Source organism: Acanthochromis polyacanthus, chromosome 13, assembly GCF_021347895.1.
Source record: "Acanthochromis polyacanthus isolate Apoly-LR-REF ecotype Palm Island chromosome 13, KAUST_Apoly_ChrSc, whole genome shotgun sequence".
NCBI lineage: Eukaryota > Metazoa > Chordata > Actinopteri > Pomacentridae > Acanthochromis > Acanthochromis polyacanthus.
In genome coordinates, this window is record NC_067125.1 from 24,461,459 (window position 1) to 24,484,143 (window position 22,685).

The following is a 22,685-nucleotide window of genomic DNA, read 5'->3' on the forward strand; positions in this document are numbered from 1 at the left end:
GACAGAGAAGGTGAGGAAAGAGACAGGAAGGATGGAGGGAGGAGGAGAGAGACAGGAGGTGAGGAAAGAGACAGGAAGGATGGAGGGAGGAGGAGAGAGACAGGAGGTGAGGAAAGAAAGGATGGAGGAAGGAGGAGAGAGAAAGACTGAGGGAGGAGAGAGACAGAGAAGGTGAGGAAAAAGACAAAGGATGGAGGGAGGAGGAGAGAGGAGAGAGAAAGACTGAGGGAGGAAAGAGAGAGAGAAATGTGGATACTTTTTTTTTGCACTATTTAAGTGTACATGTATGTACACTTCTTCCTAATTGTATTTTGTATATTCTTTTTAACAGGATAAGTTGGATGACACTGCACAGGTTTGGAATGCACACACCATCACACCATTGAATAACATCCCCAGTGGTCGGCCCAATGTGATGTATGCATTGCCTCAACTCTCCGGGACCAGAGACTTCCTTTCCCCTGTTGAAGATGAATATCTACAGCTGTGCAAAGAGGAATGCGTCTTTCGCCGGGTGATACCACGTGATTCAGATGTGAATGAACTATGCAACATCTTCATGGCAGAGTCCCATCTGACTCTACCAAGAGATCCCTATCAGGCTGTGAACTTATATATTCATTTAAGAGAGGCCATCACTGCATCTCTGTAAGTCAGGGATATTTCATTGTGCCCTGTAGGGGCCAGTGTGTCAAGTAGGGAGGTGTGCCACTATGGAGTAAATGTCCACATCACTCCTCACTTCTGTCATAGCATTTGTTTTACAACTGGAAGATAAAGAATTATATTACTGCTAGAAAATTGTAAGACAAACATCAAATGTAGAGCTGAAACAATTATTCGATTAATCGATCAACAGAAAATTAATCACCAACTATTTTGATACTTGATTAATCGTTCGAGTAAAATTTTCCTGTAAAAATGTCAGAAAATGTTTTGTATTTCTCAGATGGGAATGTTTTTCCTCTTTTCTCTGTTTTGTGTCATATAAAACTGATTCTTTTGAGATTTTTGGACAAAACAAGACATTTAAAGATGTCATCTTAGAGCCTTTTCACCTTTTTCTGATATTTTTCAGTCTAAATGATTATTGATGATGAAAATAATCATTAGTTGCAGCCCTAATCAAGTGACATGTAACTGACAGTGAAGATATCTGTGGATGAATGAACTTTGTAGCCAAGCACTGCAATGTCAGAGTGGAACAGAAACGTTACTCATTATTCTGTATGAATTTTGAAAAACGTGTGAAATCTGCAACCCTGAATAAATGTAAATTTTGCCTAATCTGACTGGTTTGTCAATTAAAAGCAATTGATACAAATATTTACATTACAGTACTTACAGGTCACTTCATGGGAAAATGCTCTCACATTCAATAAAAATATACGGAATGGCAAGCTCTAGCAGTAAATTCAAGTAATATAATGGAAATATTACAATCATTCTTAAGGCCATCTCACACAGGCATAATCAGCTTATACAATTTGTAAACAGGACCGCTCATTGGTATCTCAACATTGAGTTTCAAACTGTCTCTGAATAAGCAACCAACTGGCATGACTTTAACATCAACAATTAACAATTCTACCAGTGATGGACAACTCTGTAAATTACAGAACATTACACTAATATGCTTTTTAGGAACAAGTTCAGCATTAAAGCTGGGTTAAACTCAAACTGATGGAAATGAATGCTGCAGTCATTTTCAAAGTATAATTCAAAATATAAAATCCATGTAAAAGTATGGAGGTGTACTACTGCACCAATAGAAAAATAGAATTATAGCTGAATATAAAATGAGATGAAAGACTGCTTACTACAACGTTCAGTGCATCAGATGTTTAAATGACAACAAAAACAGACATAAAAAATAAATTAAAAAATTAATAAAATAGACTCAGCCATACAATGAGGCCTGTTACTATTTGGCCTGATTGTTACGGCCACCAGTATTGGTGTGCCGTCTGTTTTAAGGGGGTGTTTTGTTGGGGCCTTCGTGTGAGAGAAATGTTTGTGTGTGGGTTCAGTTGTGACTTTTTCAGAGTCTCTAGAACCCCAGCTGCCGGCCGTTTCAGCTGATGACACACAGAGCTGATGACCTGCGCTTCCGTCTGGTTCTCCCCGCCCTTCGACCATCCTGATTGGACCACCCTCCAGCTCCTCCTCCTCGGACCAATCGGAGGCAGCCAAGCACCACACCTGCGACCTATAAAGCCCCACCATACCATCAGTCGTGGTGGCTAGTACTTTGACCAGTCCACCCTGGTGCTCTCTTTGTATTGTGGCTTTGTATCACTGTTCTGTGTGGTCTTTCGGTCTGGAAGCACTTGTGGTTGTGCCCAAACAACTCCGACCTTTCTGTTGGCGGCTTTTGTTTAGTGTGGAGGCCTATGTGTCAGTGGAGACTGAGGCTCCTCTTTTGTAGTCGGCCAATTACGTGTAGAAGCCACTTCGTATACTGAGCTTCTGTGAACTACGCTCAGTATGTATACTTATTCGGAGGCACCAGTTCTGTTTAGTTTGATTCGTACACCTTTTGTATTAGCTTTTGTTTCTGGTGGTGGGTGTTGCTTTTGTAGTTCGGTTTGGCTAAGGAGTTTAGTTGTTTTCTTTGTGTTTAGCTTAGTTTCAAACTCTGTTAGCCTTTGTTATGTTTTATTCTGTTCTTTGTTTTAGCAACACCCACTTGTCTTGTGTTTTATTGTCACTCTTCCGTTCCTTTTACTACTAAGCAATAAATCCCTTAACCTAAACTAATAACATCTGGTTATTTTGTTGCATCCAGCCAGCCCCTAGAGGTTGGATCGTAACACTGATCAAGATTGCTCTCAAGTTCAAATGATGTCCATTTCTAAGTAGTTGCTGGACAGGATGTTGTCAAACTCTGTACGAAATTCTGGGTAAGAACTGTATGTACTCGGCACTTCGAGTGTAGCTCCACAGGTGTGAGCAACAGGCCTTCTGTTGAGCCCAGTTTCAACATTAAAGCAACATATGTTCAACACATATGACAGAGAAACCTGTGCAGAAGCGCAGGATTTTCTCAGCTTTGACTTGATCAGCATTTTTCACATAACGTTGGAGATGGTTAAAGGTTGCTTGTTCTCTTTGAGACAGCACCATGTTTGTTGTTTCAAGCAGCTGCATCACTCTTTTGCCTGTGGCTTTCTTTAACTCATACAGACTCAACACGCTTTCCTTATCTGGCAGTTTCAACTTTATAAGTGACATGGGGGTGGAGAAGCAATCAGCTATATACTTTGGCTCTTGGAGAATAGCTTTGTGAGCCATTGTTTCTATGGCAGACTTCATGCTGTTCTTTGGAGGTAGGAAATGGGAACCCATCCGTGTGAAAAGGTCGAGCAAGTCCTATTGATCACTTTCTTCCATTGTGCCTTCGAGAGCCTTCTCAACATCTGATCTCTCGATGGGAAGTAGGTAGTTGAGAAACGATGATATTAAGATGTCTGTATCAACAGAGTCAATTCCACTGATGCATGCTAAAATGAAAGCCACCGATAGCTTCACTGGCATGACACCATGGTCTACAAATCCTTTCACCCAAATGCGTCCAACTGCTTGCCATTCAGCCTCAGAGAAATCTGGCCTGAGCCTTGGAACTCGTTCTGTTTCCCCTTCACACTGTTCAAGAAATTGCTCCCAGAAGGCTGTGTACACCTCCCTGCACACTCCAGCATCATCAATAGCTTTTTCATTTACAAAGTCCATCTTTAAAGTCATATTCATGATGCTGCTGTCTATAAATACAGCCAAAAGATCATCAACAACCTTTATCCTGCAAATTGAAGCACGTCGTGTGGTCTGTGGATTTCCTGGGTTGCTGGCTGATGTTGATGATGAAAACTGGTTGTTTGAATCTGAGGGCAAATCGAAATTCAGCTCACTGTCCTGCTAGAAGAACAAAACACACACATAAATAAACAAAGTGGTCAATGAATGAAGCAGAGGCCAAAGTATCCTAGCTTTTGACATGTTTGTGCCCAGGTTAAAATAGTTTGGGTCCTATGTTTCTCATAAAGCAAGTCTGAACTTAAGCATCTTTTCATGAGACCCTGTTACAAACTTCACCCCTCCTCAAACTGCTTTCTATTCAAAATTTGTGATCTCATACCCCAATACAAGATAACCCATGACAACAGAGTTGCTTGAAGTGGTGTGTCTTACCTGGGCAGTTGGCACTGCCTCCTCATGTATGGACTGCTGCTCATCCAGTGTAGGCAGGCCATCATGTGAAGGCAATAGGAGCTGTACATCCTGCATAGGTGCTCCACTCACCTCAGTGCTCTGAAGAATACAATAAATGACAGCAGACACATTAACCCTAAAATCTATGATGTCATTGCAGACTATTATCTATAAAAGTCTTTCTAAATGACTCCTCTACATCAAGTTACAAACTGTAACTTCTAGTCAAAACCAGGAACACTCCAGATATAGCATGTAAAAAAGTCCACTTAGGTTTTGAGAAATGAAAAAGGCAAATGTCTTAAATTTCAGAGACAGAACAGTACAATAAAGTCATAAGTCAGAGTTACAATTGCTGTATAATCCCACGAATTAGGTCAAAAGGACTCAACTACAAGTTGTGCATGATACACCACTAAACACTGGAAATGAAAGTTCAAGAAAAATATTTTCATATACAAATTTTAAATAAAACATTACCTGTGTGACATCCTCATCAACATAATTCCATTTTATAACCACCACCTCCTCTCCACCAAGGTCATCCTCTGGATCCCATACCACTGTATGTGCCTTGTCAAAGAAGGAGTCCGGTAAACTATCCTCACTTGTCTTTGTGTCCTGCCTTTGGCCAATGTGACCATTTTGAATGTCTGTTGGGGTTCACAGAAAGGGATGTGATGGACCTGGACCTTGTGCTGTCTCAGTCTCGGATATTGCCCTTCTCTTTTTTGATCTTGGTTGCATCTGAAAACAAATCAAAGACAGAAGGTTTTAATGTTGTCAGCAGTAACAGCAGAACAATGCTCCACATTTAATATTAAATGCTGTGTAAAAATACATATCAAAACACAAAGTCTATTAAAGGGATGGCTGAACATGCTGGCAAATTGGTATATTGCAATAATCCCTATAGTCATATGAGTAGGTCTATTCCCTTTATTTATCAGTGCCTGTTGTTTTGAGAGCCATGAAGCAGAGACGCACGCTGCTCAGTGAACATAATGGAGGTGAACAAATGCTCCATTCCTCAAAACCAATCCAATACACCATCCAACAACTCCAAAACATTCTTAATGGATTAATGGACAAGTTGTGACCTGCACATTCACCACGCTATGAAATAATAATGAACATTACGAGACAGTTTTTTTTTCATGACAAATGCATTGCAGGAACTACATTCCAGCCATACTGCTGTGCGGAGTGATTTCAAACAGCGCATGTTTAGTGCACCTCCATTGTGTTCACTGAGCGACACGCACCTGTCTCACAGTTCTAAAAACAAGAGGCGCTGACAATTAAATGGAATGTATACTCATATGACTATAGGAATTACAGCAATAGGTGAATTTGCCAAAATGTTGAACTATCCCTTATGAATAAAGGACAACTTGGCCATCATTTTTATATTGTCTTACATCTTGTCTCAGTCTCTATGATGCACTGACAGCAAACATGTGTACAGGTGATATATTGTGAGAAAGAAGGTGTGTAACACAGTCAGTCAAAGTGTTAATGCAACACAGAAAGCCTGGTTTGTGCACATACACTGATCCAAAAATGTAAAAAAATTCAAAAATAAATGTATTAAGTTGCCACACACACACACACACACACACACACACACACACACACACACACACACACACACACACACACACACACACACACACACACACACACACACACACACACACTCTCTCTCTCCAGTAAGTGCACGAGAGACATGATATTTATTTTTACATAAACAATACTTTAATTTAAAAAAAAAAAAAAACACGTTCTGAAGGTGTCCATGTCTGGTCTCCTAGGAACCTGGGGTCGATTACGCTCCCACCGAGGCGGGACCGAGCACAAGGGTTAAGAACCAGCTGCCACAGCATCTGGTGTAGCTGAAGAAGGCAAACAGTTTATTGACCATGTGGCTGTATCAAGGAACTAGGCCTTCTCAAAAACTCTTCAGTGTGAATCTTTTGTATTCTGTATCAATTTTTCTGTAATTCATCAACAATACATGCAACATATGCCCGACTTAACCGATTCCTGCGTGCGGCCCTTTGCTGCATGTCTTCCCCCCCCCCGACTCTTCTCCCTCTTTTCCTGTGTCTCCACTGCACCTATCAAGAAAGCAGTAAAAAGGCCAGTCGCATAGATTGTCTTTGTCACATAGGACTAAAACAGACGGCAGAGAAGGAAACTTGAAGCCGACACGCTCAAGGTAAAGCAGGTTCAGGAGGAGACTCTGCTGAAGCGTTTGCGTAAAAACGCAAACACATACACCTTTACAACCACAACATGAAAATAATGAACACTCAGAATGAAAAACTTAGATTATGCCTGCTTGCTGATTGATGTCAGATAAACTACGTAGAGGTGCATCATTGCCCATCCATGACCCCACACAACCCAAGTTTACAGACACAATATGCAACACATTGCCTGGAAAATCCAGACTGACTTTATTTATGTATTAATATAAATACAAACAAAGGCAGTCTGGCATTGTGACGACAGGAGACGATTTCAAAAAGGAGGGGCTAATAACGAATGCAGCTTGAACGAGAAAGAACCAATCAGCGTAACACGGATGTGACGCACTAACAAATCAACCTTGAAGTCCATGTAGTCCAAACAACAATGGCATGCAGCCGAGAAAGCGTCCAAGCTATGCAACACACACATGTACACGCAAGCAGAAACTGAGAGTGTGCTACTGATTGATCTCATAAAAACAAAAAAAACTTTCTTGTACAGGTGTCACATCAACCATCCACAACAAATCTCAAGTTTTACCAATTTCAAACAAATGACACATTTCTTGAAAGCATCGTTTACTAACGGGGAATGTGTTCAGAGGCTAGAAAGGTGCTGCAGATGACAGCACCACCAGTTCTCTCTTTGCTGAAGCCATGAGGGCAGTTTTCAGGTTTCAGTACCCAGCAGGTCAGAGATCAGATTTTTTTTTTCAGTCATCCAGGAGTAACAAGGACCGTTAAAACAAATACTGTGTGCTGCACGTGTGACAAATATAGTTGCATTCTGTCCTCCATGTGTTAATTAGAGCTTAATATGTTCGTAATATTTTGCTTGAATCTATTATTTTTTCTATTCTTATGATTGATGTAGGTTATACAGCTTGTCAGTGGGAGCAATGATTCAAAAGATGAGAGAATTCTAGTATTTTGTAGTTTTACATTCCATCGTGCAGTATACAGTACATTGTTGTTTCCCTTCAAAAATGCATTTCAAGTTCATTTCTGCACATTTCTGGTACTTTATTAGGCTATAGAAGTATTATCTCTTGCAAAACAAGAAATGTTTACACCTATGCAGTACCTTTAGCAGCAATAATAGTGATAACAAACCTCTACTTAAAGAAAGAAAACAGTTACATCATAAACAATGGTATAAAAATGAATGGTGTTCACTGATTAAATACAGTCTTTCTACCCTCTGAAGAAGGAAAAACAGAGGCATTCACAAAGTGTGTGATGCATGACAGTCTGTTTCTTCATGTAAAATAGATTTTTGGTTAAAAATTCCATTAAGCTGCTCTATTTTAGAGGCTCAGTGGAGGCAGGTCATTTCTGACCCTGAGGACAGGAGGAGTGTTCAGGACGTTCAGACAATACAAGGGTTCAATGTGCTGTATGACGACACAATGAGATCCTACTAACAAATCACACAGATGACCTATGTGGTGACAATAGAAGAAATAAATAGCATAAGACCTTTATCTAACCAGCAGAAACTGCAGCACAGCTTCACCTGTTTTTACCATTTCTGGTTTTGACATTTGCAGGAGTGTATCAGCTACTACTAGTAAAACCACTTGTCTGTTGCTTGAAAACATAATCATGTTGGTTATGTCTTTGATATCTGACTCAGAGATATTCTTGCTGGGACTCTTCAATGTTACATTCATTATGAAACAACTTGTAAATGTACATCTGTTTGAAAACATTCAAAACATTTCATGAAGCAGTTATGGAGCTGCACGTTTTATTATAACTTTATTTCACGTCCAGATCTCCTCTGCTGCAGTGACACACTCTGTTGTGTCCTACTGTCACAATGTCTCTGTATCTCGTTTCCTCCTTTTACTTGAAAGACGGCAGAGCTCAAGCTGAGTGGATTCCAGCAGTATGTTCACACCTGAACAGCCATGTTCTCTCAGCAGGATGTGAAAATGTTCCAAACAGCTTCACAATATCTCCAGTCACTGCTCTGCTGATGAAGGATGTCATGATAGCAGAAATGTAGCAGTCTGTACCAATACCATATCCATCCAGACATTCAGTTTGGTTCTTCTGCCTGCTCCACCACCACCACAGTCCAGACTCCATCTGGTCTGATCATCAAGGATTGCTTACATACTTCCTCACAATTGTTGTTAAAGCACAGACTAAAGGTACTTTAAATCTAAAACATCTACTTTTAACCGCTACCAATTCTTCTATGTTGTTTCAACCTTAGTTCTGACATTATGTTTTCCACAGATGTTTCAGGATCACGACTTCTCAGCTGTGTGGATTCTCATGTGGGCTTTTAATCGATGATGACGGTTGAAGCTTTTTCCACAGGTTTCACAAGAATATGGCTTCTCAACTGTGTGACGTCTCATGTGGGCAGTCAAATAGGTCTGATGACTGAAGCTTTTTCCACAGGTTTCACAAGAATATGGCTTCTCAACTGTGTGACGTCTCATGTGGGCAGTCAAATAGGTCCGATGACTGAAGCTTTTTCCACAGGTTTCACAAGAATATGGCTTCTCACCCGTGTGACATCTTAAGTGGACAGTCAAAGAGCCCCGTTGACTGAAGCTTTTTCCACATGTGCCACATAGAAACGGCTTCTCACCTGTGTGACATCTCATGTGGTCAGTCAAATGGGTCCGTTGAATGAAGCTTTTTCCACAGGTGTCACAAGAATATGGCTTCTCACCTGTGTGACATCTCATGTGGTAAGTCAAATGGGTCCGTTGACTGAAGCTTTTTCCACAGGTTCCACAAGAAAACGGCTTCTCACCTGTGTGACAACTCATGTGGTAAGTCAAATGGGTCCGTTGAATGAAGCTTTTTCCACAGGTGTCACAAGAATATGGCTTCTCACCTGTGTGACATCTCATGTGGTAAGTCAAATGGTCCCGTCGACTAAAGCTTTTTCCACAGGTTTCACAAGAATACGGCTTCTCACCTGTGTGGGTTCTGCGATGTATGAATAAATCTGATTTATACCTAAAAGCTTTTCCACAGACATCACATGGTAGAGATTTTGTTGCCTTGTCATTATCACACTGTCTCTCTGACAATGGAGCATTGTCTACATCATTACTGTGACTGCTGTCACTCTGATGTCTTGGTTTCTGCTCGATACATGTAGTTGATCCTGAGTCTACATCCTTGCTTCCTTCCTGATCTGGGCTCTTAGCTACACAAGAGATGTGAAACAGGAGCTGATCACGGTTTGGTTTTGGTTCACTGTGGTCACTTTCCTCATCAGCAGGAGTCACCTCAAAGGTATCAGTCTCCTGTTTCAATCCAATTAACTCTTCCTCTTGACTGGAGCAGAGTTCATCCTGTTCCACTTTAATTTGTGGTAACCCTGGGTTTGATTGGTCCAGACTGGTGCACAGTTCTTCCTGTTCCATTTTAATTTGAGAAATCTCTGGGTTTGAGTGGTCCAGACTGGTGCACAATTCTTCCTGTTCCATTTTAATTTGAGAAATATCTGGGTTTGATTGGTCCCAACTGGTGCAGAGTTCCTCCTGCTGATCTTTAATCCGTAGAGGCTCTAGGTCCTCATGATCCACCATGGACTTTCTCTCCTGGTCATGGGGCTGATGGTCAACGACAGTCTTCTCATTCTCACAGACATAAGACTGTGGGAGCTCTGGAGGGACAAAGAGACAAAAGATAATGGTTACTACAGTGATGAGAGAACACACATCTGTCACTTTGTCCAGGACTGGCTGTCTCCAACAAAATCAGCTCAAGAGTCGAATGTTTGATGCAAAAAGAATATGATGGTTTATAGTAGAAGTCCAGGAGCCATGACACAGCAGCAGGAATGATACAAGCATCTCCAAATGACTGGACATTTCTATGAACACGTTGTTCCACAGTGGATACAGGATCACAAAGATTCTAATGGTAAACACCACAGGGAAATTTTCTACACACCACACAGACAGGTTTGATGGGGATCCAGTAAAATCTGTCTGAATAAAGCTGCTGTCCTCTTCAGCCTTCAAACCTGTCAGGAAATATGGATTTTAATGTTATTCTTATTTTACTGCTGGTTACTGTACTGTTGATTTGACTCACCAGTGAAACCCAACAAGTTAAAAGTGGAATGCAGTTGAACACATTACTTCTATACTCTCTTACTCTGTACGTGCACTTTCTTTAGATCATGAATGATCTCTATACATGGAATTATGTCTCTGGACAGAAATGATGAAATGACTGAGTCCTCTGTCAGAGTTTTATTATTAAACTGTTTGGTAACACAATGCAGTTGCTGTCAGTGTGGAGTAGTTCAGATAAACACTTCCAGCACCTCTGAACAGGAAAGTTTGGTTCTTGCTTCCAGGGTCAATAAACACAATGATCACGATTTTAAAACTCCACACAGCATCAACTAACAAACACCATTAGGGCTGCACGATATATCAAAAAATATCGTTTTTGCAATAATGGTAAGTGCGATATCCATTTCGCAAAGTTGTGCGATAATTTTATGATTATTTAGATGTATAAATCATGCTTTTTGCATGCATAGATGCTTTCTTGTGACCAATTGAGCGCGACCTTAAACCCCCCTCCCCGAATAGCACTTTTGTTACCAGCGCCACAACACAACATGGCAGGACACGAGAAAGACGACTGTAACGAACAACTTGTGCCTAAAAAACAGCGCACCTCCAAGATTTGGGAGTACTACGGCTTTAGGAGACAGGACGAGTCACAGACGCAAGAACGTTGCAAGTCATGCCGAAAACTTGTGGCTACGTCGCGAGGAAACACTACAAATCTGCACAGCCACCTCGAACACAACCACAAGGAACTGTATGCCATTTTCTTACAATCTAAAACACCACAAGCTACTCCCACGAAGGCAGACAAACGAAAGGCAAACACACAGACAATTGGTGAAAGTTTCTCTTCTGTTACACCATATGAAAAAACTTCTAAGCGCCACCAAGGTTTAACTGTGGCCATTACACGTTATATCGTGAAATGCACACTCTCCATGAATGTCGTGTGCAAAGAAGGTTTTTTTGGATATGCTGAAAGAAATCGACCGCAGATACCAAGTGCCATCACAGAACTATTTAACAAGTCGCCATTCCACAGATGTACGAGGCATGCTTGGGGTCTGTAAAAGCGGAGCTTAATAATGTGGATTTCTTTGCAAGCACCACAGATTTATGGTCCAGTCGTACTACTGAGCCATACATCAGTTTTACTGTTCACTTTCACACAAATGACTTTGATCTGAAAACACGCTGCCTAGAAGTCTCCTACTTTCCGGACTCCCACACCGGTGAAAATATAGCGGCTGCCCTGTGGGATGTGTTGACGAACTGGGGGTTGCAAGAAGAGAAACAAGTGGCTATCACATTGGACAACAGCACTAATATCCAATATCGCGATATATATTGATATCGCAGTTCTTGACACCCATATTGCACATATTTCCAATATTGTGCAGCCCTAGACACCATATTATGAGCCAATCCTCTCTTCCTCACAATGTGTCTCAGTTCACCGTTAACTATTCACCTGAACACTTCATGATGTTCTACATGTGTAGCGGAGTTAATGATTCCACTTGCCATCTCATATTACATATTTGGTTCCCACGGTGACCACCGGATATGGCGTGGACGCACAACGTCCGGGTCCGTGCAGACTTGGGGTGTGTTCCATAGATATGAAGAGTAGATACGACACGCCCCTCTGAGCAGCGTGCCTACGGAGGCACTAAGCTAGTGGGGGCAAAGTTTCAGTGTTTTCCACTGATGTCAATGGCACGAAAACTAAAACAAGAAGAAGCTCACTGTGCTGCATACAGTTGCACACTACGTTGGATGATGAAGACAAGGAAACTTGGAATAACGTTCCACAGATAAGAATAGTTTTTGGCTCTTTTTTCATTATTAAATCTTGTTGAGAGCTTCCAGTCTATAAGAGCTAGCTAGTTAGCCACTAGCAAAACACTAACATGGGCTAACAGCTGGACAACCAAATACCAGACGGTTAATAGCGGCTGTAGTATAGTTGTACAAGCAGTAGTAGTAGTATAAGTAGCTGTTAGAGTTGCAGAAGTAGTATCAGCATGTGTACTAGTATTACAAGTTGTAGTAGCAGTGATAGTATCAGCAGCAGTAGTTGGTGTATTACCACTACTGCTAGTAGTAATAATAATAATACATCAAATTTATATAGCGCTTTTTGGGACACTCAAAGACACTTTACAAGACAGACAGATAAGCAGACATCTAGTAGTCGCATTATTATTAATACCACCAATACTACCAATAGCAGTTATAAAGCCTAACTCATATATATCCAGATTAGCATCTATCTAATTCCTCCAAACCCATTTTATGATTGGGATTACAGGCAATTCTTTAGGACTGCTCTCAAATAATTGAAATGTAACTAAACAGTGTTATACACACGTGGACAAAATTGTTGGTACCCCTCAGTTAAAGAAGGAAAAACCCACAATTCTCACTGAAATCACTTGAAACTCACAAAAGTAACAATAAATAAAAATTTATTGAAAATTAAATAATCAAAATCAGCCATCACTTTTGAATTGTTGATTAACATAATTATTTAAAAAACAAACTAATGAAATAGGGCTGGACAAAAATGATGGTACCCATAACTTAATATTTTGTTGCACAACCTTTTGAGGCAATCACTGCAATTAAACCATTTCTGTATTTGTCAATGAGCGTTCTGCAGCTGTCAACAGGTATTTTGGCCCACTCCTCATGAGCAAACAGCTCCAGTTGTCTCAGGTTTGATGGGTGTCTTCTCCAAATGGCACGTTTCAGCTCCTTCCACATATGTTCAATGGGATTCAGATCTGGGCTCATAGAAGGCCACTTTAGAATAGTCCAACGCTTTTCTCTCAGCCATTCTTGGGTGTTTTTGGCTGTGTGTTTTGGATGGTTGTCCTGTTGGAAGACCCATGACCTGCGACTGAGACCAAGCTTTCTGACACTAGGCAGCACATTTCTCTCCAGAATGCCTTGATAGTCTTCAGATTTCATCGTACCTTGCACACTTTCAAGACACCCTGTGCCAGATGCAGCAAAGCAGCCCCAAAACATTACTGAGCCTCCTCCATGTTTCACCGTAGGGACAGTGTTCTTTTCTTCGTATGCTTGGTTTTTGAGTCTATGAACATAGAGTTGATGTGCCTTACCAAAAAGCTCCAGTTTGGTCTCATCTGTCCAAAGGACATTCTCCCAGAAGCTTTGTGGCTTGTCAACATGCATTTTTGCAAATTCCAGTCTGGCTTTTTTATGAGTTTTTTTCAGCAGTGGTGTCCTCCTTGGTCGTCTCCCATGAAGTCCACTTTGGCTCAAACAACGACGAATGGTGCGATCTGACACTGATGTACCTTGGCCTTGGAGTTCACCTTTAATTTCTTTGGAGGTTGCTCTGGGCTCTTTGGATACAATTCCAACGATCCGTCTCTTCAATTTGTCATCAATTTTCCTCTTGCGGCCACGTCCAGGGAGGTTGGCTACTGTCCCGTGGGTCTTGAACTTCTGAATAATATGAGCCACTGTTGTCACAGGAACTTCAAGCTGTTTAGAGATGGTCTTATAGCCTTTACCTTTAAGATGTTTGTCTATAATTTTTTTCGGATGTCCTGGGACAATTCTCTCCTTCGCTTTCTGTTGTCCATGTTCAGTGTGGTACACACCTTTTCACCAAACAGCAGGGTGACTACTTGTCTCCCTTTAAATAGGCAGACTGACTGATTATGAGTTTGGAAACACCTGTGATGTCAATTAAATGACACACCTGAGTTAATCATGTCACTCTGGTCAAATAGTTTTCAATCTTTTATAGAGGTACCATCATTTTTGTCCAGGCCTGTTTCATTAGTTTGTTTTTTTAAATAATTATGTTAATCAACAATTCAAAAGTAATGGCTGTTTTTGATTATTTAATTTTCAATAAATTTTTATTTATTGTTACTTTTGTGAGTTTCAAGTGATTTCAGTGAGAATTGTGGGTTTTTCCTTCTTTAACTGAGGGGTACCAACAATTTTGTCCACGTGTGTACGACTTTTCCAAAGAAAGATAACAAGCATCTTATCAATAAATTTGACAGTTTTACAGTCCAGTGCCAGTGAGGAGGCGGCATACACAAGTCTGGAAATTCCCTCAGCTTGTGACAGAAGAGTTCGCCCTTTGAGTGATAAGTCTCTTTGTAGCCAAAGGTTAAAATTATTTTGCACCTTTTTAATCCTTGGCTCAAAGTTGAGATGGCATCTCTCTCGCTGATTTTTGGTTACAATGATACCTAAATAGTTAACCTTACTCTTTACTCATATATCATCAATTGAGGTTATATCAGAATTTTGGAGAGCAAATAGCTCACACTTATTTAGGTTTAAGTACAAACCTGACGCTTTTGAAAAAATTTGGATTGCCCTAATTGCAGGCTTTATCTGTAGGGCATTCTTTAAAAATAATGCTGTATCATCAGCCAACTGACTTAAAAGTATGCTTCTACCAGTGATAGAGATACCCTCCAACTTACAGAATTTAACAAAATGACAAAACATTTGAGCAACAACCAGAAAAAGGTAAACTGACACAGGGCAGCCCTGTCTTACTCCTCTTTCCAAACAAAATCTCCGAGTTGTGCCATTACTCAAGTTTACCGAGCTACCCAGCATATGGGAGACGCCAGTGTTTACAAACAGTGACGTCACGCCAACCAGTCACGTTACCGCGCTGGTTGGCAAGAGGAACCAGAGGAACAATGGCTGACGATAACAATGCGAACTATCCTTCCGTGAAATTGTCCGATTATGCTCAATCCTTATCACCTGAGGCCTGACAAATATACGTGAATAAGCTGAGATATCAGGGAAACAGTAAAACCTTGCCAGATCCCTACAATTTGAAGACTGGGTGGGTTGACAATCCTTCATTGTGGCCGGACATTTCCTTCACCGACATTTATTTTTACTTGATTGACACCGCTGGGCAGTTCATCCACCCAAAAATATATAATTATGAATTAAAAATAATATATCTTCTGTTAATCTTCAACAAGATGTCAAAGAAACGTCAAGAAGTTGCTGTATTTTTTGCCTGCAGTATGGCTTCTATGTAACAGTAACAGACCCACAGCATTGGTGATCGAAAACAGGACAATTCTAAAAAACGATCGCTAGACGCATACAGAAACAAATATGGTTACAAATATGAGGCTGCTGGCTTAAGGAGATGTTATTGAATATACTTCATTCGACTTTAGTATACTTTCATCGCCTAAAAAGCGATCGGTAACACATGACAACACTGAACCAAACCGAAAGTGTAGAGATCGCTTCACGCGAAGGATGCGACACTAAATCAATATCTTTTGGTAAATAAGCTCAAAGTTGGACATACTAAACATGCTAAACTGTTGAATAGTTTACCTAAAGAAAAGTGGGAGCCACAAACACAATCTCTGCTGCTTACTGGGTACAATTTTTCCTGTTGATGGCTGAAGCCACCGCCATCTTCTCTCTCCTGAAATCAGTATTCGGTGAAATTCCAAGCCTGATCCCTTCTCAAAACGCTTCGTACAACCAACAACTACACACGCTATTACCATTATGGTAAATACATGTGCAATTGTCGAGTGAGGGGCTGGAGCCTTATAAGCGTAAGCTTCTTCCATCCCCTTTTCAAATCACAGGAATGTAAATTTGTACTTATATATATATATTATTATTATTATTATTATTTGTTGTAAAAAGTATGAACTATGTTATTGCACCCCAGTACTGATTTGAAATAAAGAAGAAGAAGAAGAATTTCATTCATGAAAAGCGATAACTTTACGTATTTGTTTCAAACCCGATACCATTCTCGCAGCAAGCCGTTATGTTACTGCCGGTGTTCTTGCCAACCAGCAGCGGTCTTGTACCACGTGACTGTAACAAATGACGACACGCTGGCGTCTCCCATAATGTTTTCATCACACTGCAAAAGTATGGCTCAAAACCAGACCTGTTAAGACGAGAAAAAATAAACGAGTGTTCAAATGTATCAAAGGCTTTGTGAAAATCTAAAAATAAAATGAAACTATCATCCCTAATAAGATCAGCATAGTCTATGACATCTAAGACTAACCTAATATTATTGAAAATATGCCCGTTACTCATAAACCCAGACTGATTCTCATCAATAATAGAGTTAAGAACATTTTTAAATCTTTTAGCAAAAACAAGAACTTTATAATCATTGTTCAATAATGAAATTGGTCTCCAATTATCAATAAAGAGAGGGTCCTTTTTTGGTTTAGGAATTAAAGTAATCAAGCCTTGTGTCATACTTGCTGGAAGAGTCCCTTTACTAATGCCTTCCGAGAACACTTTAAACAGAAATGGGGCCAAGAGATCGACAAAATCTATATAAAATTCTGAAACAATACCATCAACTCCAGGTGACTTATTACTCTTAAGTTGCATCATTGCATCCAATACTTCTTGTTGTGCAAGAGGGATGTCACACATCAACCGCTCTTCCTCCGTTATAGAGTTAGGTGGCGTGCAAATGACGTGACATCCGCCTCATTACCTATGCATATCATGAAGTGGTGGTCAGTGGAGCTGATTGTTGACTGCAGCGAGTGTGGCTAACGTTCACTCTTCGGTCAAAAATGCCTTTTGCGTGTGTTGTTTTCAGTTGTTCTAATCGATCAAATCGCGAAATTGATAAAGGAGACTTCAGGGTTCCTCGTGAAGAGATTAAAAAAGGGCCTCGCACTAAGGATTTTACGAAAAGACGCAGAGAAAAATGGCTTGCTAACATTTCCTTAAGTTCGAAGGGAGCAGAGTCAAAGAATGCCAGAGTCTGTGGCGATCACTTCGTTAAAGGTTAGTGAATTATTATGATATACATGCTTAGAGCCTTTCTGTGTTGGTTTTAAGACCCATCCTTTAAAGATTAGTAACACTAACTACCCACTTAAAGCTCGTGTCCGGAGTTTGAATTGCAGCGTCTCCCAAAACACTGTTGGTCCCACCATCCCTCTGATTTCGCGAGATACCTCGTGCAGCGTTTTTGCACCCTTTATTTGTGCACGCTTGTGATTATACTCGTGCATCCCTCTCGATGACGTTGTTTATCAAACTTGGTGCATTTACGCGTGTATATGTGTTACATTGTTTATTTATTTCTATCTAGAGTTCAGAATTGCATGACTCCTCTGACGAAGAGTATGTCCCAGACGCCCCAACATCTTCCTCCTGAGGTCGGACATCTAAATGAAGCCGTCAGGCGGGCTATGGAGGCCGTGGTCGGGGAGCGACACGAGCACCCCGAGCCAAAAAACGTCCTGCAGTCTCTTGGCCTGACAAGCCGTGGGATTGGTAACTTTTCTGGAAGTTGCTGAGCCCTGATGCTCTCTCCTCCACAAGCAAAACAAATGTACGCGCAGTTGCGTAGTGCGTAGAGTGCCTATATAATGAGAGTGGCGACAACTGGGGATTTGAAGCCATTTTGTTTCCATTCACTCAATATGGGACGCGCAGTGCAAGGTGCACATTCACGGAAACTATGGATTGTTTACTGATTTCAAGACATGTTTTGGACAAAATAATTTACTGGCTTGTTTTGTCTGGATGTCCAAGGTTGGATTATGACCGTTTTTTGGAATATTTTCATCTGTGACTAGTTTTGAGCCTTCAAAGGTGAGTTGTGCTGTTTATGTTATTTGCCGTTTGTCGGACAAATGTGTTTATATTACCCGCTGTGGTAATCACATCTGATAGTGGTTTATACCGGCGGATTCATGAGAATCTAAGCTTTCCATGGGTGTATAATGTTTCTATCATCGAGCTTGCAGCTTCGGTCAGTTTAGTAAAATACGTTTTCCCGTCCGCCTGTACGGTGCTGCAGCTGTAAGCATATGGCTAAAAGCATCCTCATGCTAACGGCGGCTAACAGACCAGAAACAGGTAAACAACACGGAGCCTGTTCGGGTCATATGAGGCTGATAAGTGACTGCAGGTTGGACGGAAAACAGAAAATAGGAAACAGAAAACTGTCAGCTGTTTGTTGAATTGGAAATCATGTGAATGAACAGGGAGGCTGTTGTCGAAGCTCAGATGGGCCGCTGAAGTTTAACGGGTTACCCCGTTAAACTTCAGCGGCCCGTATTTCATGCATCTCCATGCATGAAAATGGTCAAAGTCAAAATAACCACAACTGCCTAAAATCACATCAAACTTTTCTATCTGTCATTCACCCATACATCATAACATGAAAGTACATACATGGGACTAACCTGGCACAAAAATCATGATGAAGTCGGTTTCCATCCCACTCTCCGGACTTTATTTTCCCACAGTTTCATTCTTTCACTACTCCTGGGAAATCTAAACATGTGGAATCTCTTCTCTGATCGATTTGTGCACCCAAAGGCACAACAGCCCGTCATTTTTCAGGTATTTATGAAGCCAAAAAAGACCGAGAATTACTCCCTGCGTTGTAAACAACGTTAACAGGCATAACCGGCGTTCATGAATAGGAAACAAAATGGCTCCTATAGATCACGTGACCAAAATTTTTGGACCCGTCATGTCGCCACTCTCATTATATAGGCACTCTAGTAGTGTGTAGCTCGCCCACCTCTGCATGGGCGTGCTTGCTGTGCGCGTAACCGTTGATTGACAGCATGACAAAGCGGAAGCTCGAACTTGATTGGCTAGCTGCCGACCGGCGCTTTTTGGAATAACATGGGGGTCTATGAGAGGAAGGCGGAGCTCATGAATAAATTTTCATATCGCGTCATACTAACATTATATTATAGTATTGAACTAGACTAACACATTTAAGCTTTGTTAAACAATGATACATAAATTGAAAACAAACGGAAACTCCGGACACGAGCTTTAACAAGCTAACGTTCGCTGTTTTTATCTTGTTTACTCTCGTCCAAAATGACGGTTTCTGTTGATAGGCAAACGAAGCAGTCAGAGTAGTACGATTTTAACCCGTGTAATATTCCCACATTGTTCAACAGGGCGTCCTAGCAATCTATATGATGAGGAGGACATAGACTGGGCTCCGACGGGGAAACTTGGCCACGAGAAAGTGAAACAGCCGACTGCAGAGACGCTGCATATAGCATATATACACTGTCACTAGCAAAACTGTCACATTGAAGGATTATTTACCCTGCCATGCAGTCGCAGTGCGCGGTTATTATTTCTCCATCTTCTTTTATCAACAACCAGGTATGAGTTGGTGTTTTTGATAAACATTGCGAATGTTTCACCTGAAAAGAACAGCAAAAACAAGTTTTAGCATCCACCGAGCTAACACACCTAGCAAGTACAAGTTTACATAAATCGCTACTTACACGGCTTTTTATTATGCAGGATTTGTCTTTCAGGATCTTAACTCCGACTTCTTTAACCCATCCACAGACAAAGACATTGTATGAATCCATGCTTTTCCAAGCCTTCATTTGTTTAGCAGTGCAAAAGCTTGTTTGTAGCACCAGATAGTTTGAGATATCAGGGAACTGAACTGGCGGATATTTTTCCAACTCGTAGGTCAAATCCTTCGTGGATAACCCATACGGATCAATGCCATCACAAAATTTGAGTTTTCGATGTATCGAGTTTGAGAATTAGAATCTAAAGCACGAAAAGACTCAGAAAAAGAGTTGAGTTTTCCTTGCTCTGCAGCAGTCATTTTGGTTGGCCTGACCACCACTTCATTAACCGGAAGTTAATGCCACCACTAAAGTCACATGTTTGCAAGCCACCTCTAGAGTTGGTAAAATCATTACATTGAAAAAGTCTATCCATTGCATCTTTGTCAAACTTTGTTTTATAAAGTGAGGAAAAGTAGCTATAACAAAACTCAGAAATACTACTCTTACTTTCAGTCACAACTGCATCAATATTCAATTGAGGCATGGCATTGTACTTAGCATGACTTTTTTCCAGTTTAAAGAAATAGGAAGTCATTTGTTCACCGTGTTCAAGCCACTTAAGTCTCGATCTAACAAAAGCACCCTCTGCTTTAACCTTATATATTTCATCTAAAGTGTTTTGAAGTTCAATTAATTTTAATTTTTCATCATGTGAGAGATTTTCTGGTGCAATGCTCGCCAAGGACATTATATCTATGATTACTTTCTCCTCATTTTTGCGTCTAGATTTGGCTAACTCACTTCCATATCTTCTTAAAAATCCACCGATTTCAAATTTAAGGAGTTCCCAATTTTTTCCATAATTTTCTTCCTTCAGAGCATTTAACCAATGAAACTGAATAATTCTACTAAGTTAATGTTTGACATTGTCATGCCTCAATAAAGAGCTATTCATCTTCAGAGCAAGAACTGTGAGTATCGTGTGTTGCTAAGAACGGGCTGTACTGAGCTGTATTCCAATGAATGGCCGAAGCAAAATAAAGTTCATCTGTTAATTAAGAAGCTCCACCTGGGGTTACTACCTTCACCATCAAAACACACACACACCTGTGGGTAGTAAGGGGATGTGTGGTTTCCAGATGACATCCACCAGTCTGCGCTGACGATCGATTTCCTCCTGGTACTGGACGATGGTTTTTTCAAACGCTGTGAATATTTCTCCAGCAGCAACAGCTAGTCTGTCGCTGATCAACTCTCTTAGATACTCAACTGAACACATCGTTACTTTATCGCTCTGATATTTCTCATTCATACTATAATACATCCGTGCTCAGTCCACACAGCAGTGAAGCTAACTCTGCTCATGCTTCTTTGTTTACATCCGCCAGGTGTCACACTGTGAAGTTCCGGCAGAAACACTGCGTTCTTCTTCCTCATTGAATTAGGCGGACTAGACGCATCACTGGCGTATTGCTGCCACCTACTGGATGTTACTCATAGTCCTTAGAGATTCATCGATATTGTTTTTCTTATGCAGTCCGATGGTTATGAGAAAGTTCAGAAGTTTCTTCATATTTGAAACTTAAAAACAGTTCATCCAGTTGCTCCTAGTCTCTAATGTTTCTTCTGTTGGCATGAGTAGAGCGTACACTTAAGAAGAACATTTCTCACAGTTTCTAGTTCACTAAACCCTCTTCCATATTTCTTTGACTAGTTTGTTAATGACAGAGTCATAATCTGACTTTCTGTGTGCTAAATCAAATTCTATTGTTTCCTCCTTGGTTGCTCTTTGTGCCAAGCTATCTGCTTCTTCATTGCCCTCCACACCCATATGTGCTGGAACCCAAATAAAACCACCTCACACCCTGCTCTGTGAATTTGAAACAGTGCTTGAAATATTTCTAATAGAAAATTGGGTCTGGATTTGGAGTTTGCTTCTTTATTGATGTCAACATGGCTGATAAATCGCTACATAAGACTGACTTGACCAGTTTGTTGTCCATCACCCATCAAAGGGCCAAAATGATCCCTGATGACTCTGCAGTGAATGCTGTCATCTGGAATTCTAAAGCCTTTTCTGATCTTGAAATTTGGAAAGAATAAACCAACAGTGACTTCATCATTATCAGCGCTGTTAGATCCGTCTGAGTAAATTTGTATATGAGAACCCCATTCTTCTTCAGTATGGGCCTTGACGATGTTATTCATGAATTCTGACTCCTTCTGAATTTTGATTCCATTTATATACTTAATGTGATCACAATACTTAATACTGTTTATACCACATCATAATGGAGAAACCCAAACTGTTCATGAAGCACTTTTACTGCTTCTTTTGCACTTACAGTTACGTACTCAACTGCATTTGTCTTTATACTTGGACTCTGTGTAATGACAATAAAGTTGGTGTAGGAACCAAATTGAGCTTCATGTTGATTTCATACATTCCCTTTTGTTATCAGTATGTGGATGTGAATAGAAGAGAGAGTGCATGTGTGTCTATGGGAGAATGAATGGCTATAGGTAGGGATGGCTGGTATAAATGGGTTAACAGGGCTAAGCCCTCTCAGGTCAACACAAAAAAGATGAGAAAATTATTTTTTAAATAACTTACAACAGATTGTTTTAAGTTTAGGTGAAAACAAAGGTAGCAACAGCACCAATCAGTCAAAAGAAAAACAGAATATCTCTAAATGGGCTTATTTTTTACAGTCCCAGCAGATACAGTCTGCTTTCATTCATTTCGTTCTTGTAAGTGATTGACAGGTGTCATGTCCTGCCCCCGTGATTTACTGATCATTTGGGCTAACTTCAGTCAGCCCACA

General features: G+C 40.6%; 2 protein-coding genes across 2 annotated transcripts; both read right to left on the minus strand.

Moving 5' to 3' along the window:
* Positions 1-1,415: 1,415 nt before the first annotated feature.
* LOC127536708 (uncharacterized) lies at positions 1,416-4,854 on the minus strand. The gene is made up of 3 exons (XM_051957830.1): positions 4,690-4,854; positions 4,189-4,308; positions 1,416-3,915 (listed from the first exon to the last, which is right to left on the minus strand). The coding sequence occupies exons 2-3, from the start codon at positions 4,282-4,284 to the stop codon at positions 3,373-3,375; spliced, it is 639 nt and encodes a 212-aa protein (XP_051813790.1). The 5' UTR covers positions 4,285-4,308; positions 4,690-4,854; the 3' UTR covers positions 1,416-3,372.
* A 1,784-nt stretch (positions 4,855-6,638) lies between these two features.
* Positions 6,639-21,262, minus strand: LOC127536707 (zinc finger protein 391-like). The gene is made up of 2 exons (XM_051957829.1): positions 20,968-21,262; positions 6,639-10,104 (listed from the first exon to the last, which is right to left on the minus strand). The coding sequence occupies exons 1-2, from the start codon at positions 21,182-21,184 to the stop codon at positions 8,723-8,725; spliced, it is 1,599 nt and encodes a 532-aa protein (XP_051813789.1). The 5' UTR covers positions 21,185-21,262; the 3' UTR covers positions 6,639-8,722.
* Positions 21,263-22,685: the final 1,423 nt, after the last annotated feature.

Excerpts from the sequence above, each read along its gene's own strand:
- LOC127536707 (XM_051957829.1), bottom strand. The coding sequence starts at position 21,184 with ATGTATTATAGTATGAATGAGAAATATCAGAGCGATAAAGTAACGATG. Across the intron at positions 10,105-20,967 it reads CATCCCCTTACTACCCACAG|AGCTCCCACAGTCTTATGTC; the intron begins GTGTGTGTGTGT and ends TTGTCCCTCCAG.
- LOC127536708 (XM_051957830.1), bottom strand. The coding sequence starts at position 4,284 with ATGCAGGATGTACAGCTCCTATTGCCTTCACATGATGGCCTGCCTACA. Across the intron at positions 3,916-4,188 it reads AGGCAGTGCCAACTGCCCAG|CAGGACAGTGAGCTGAATTT; the intron begins GTAAGACACACC and ends TTGTTCTTCTAG.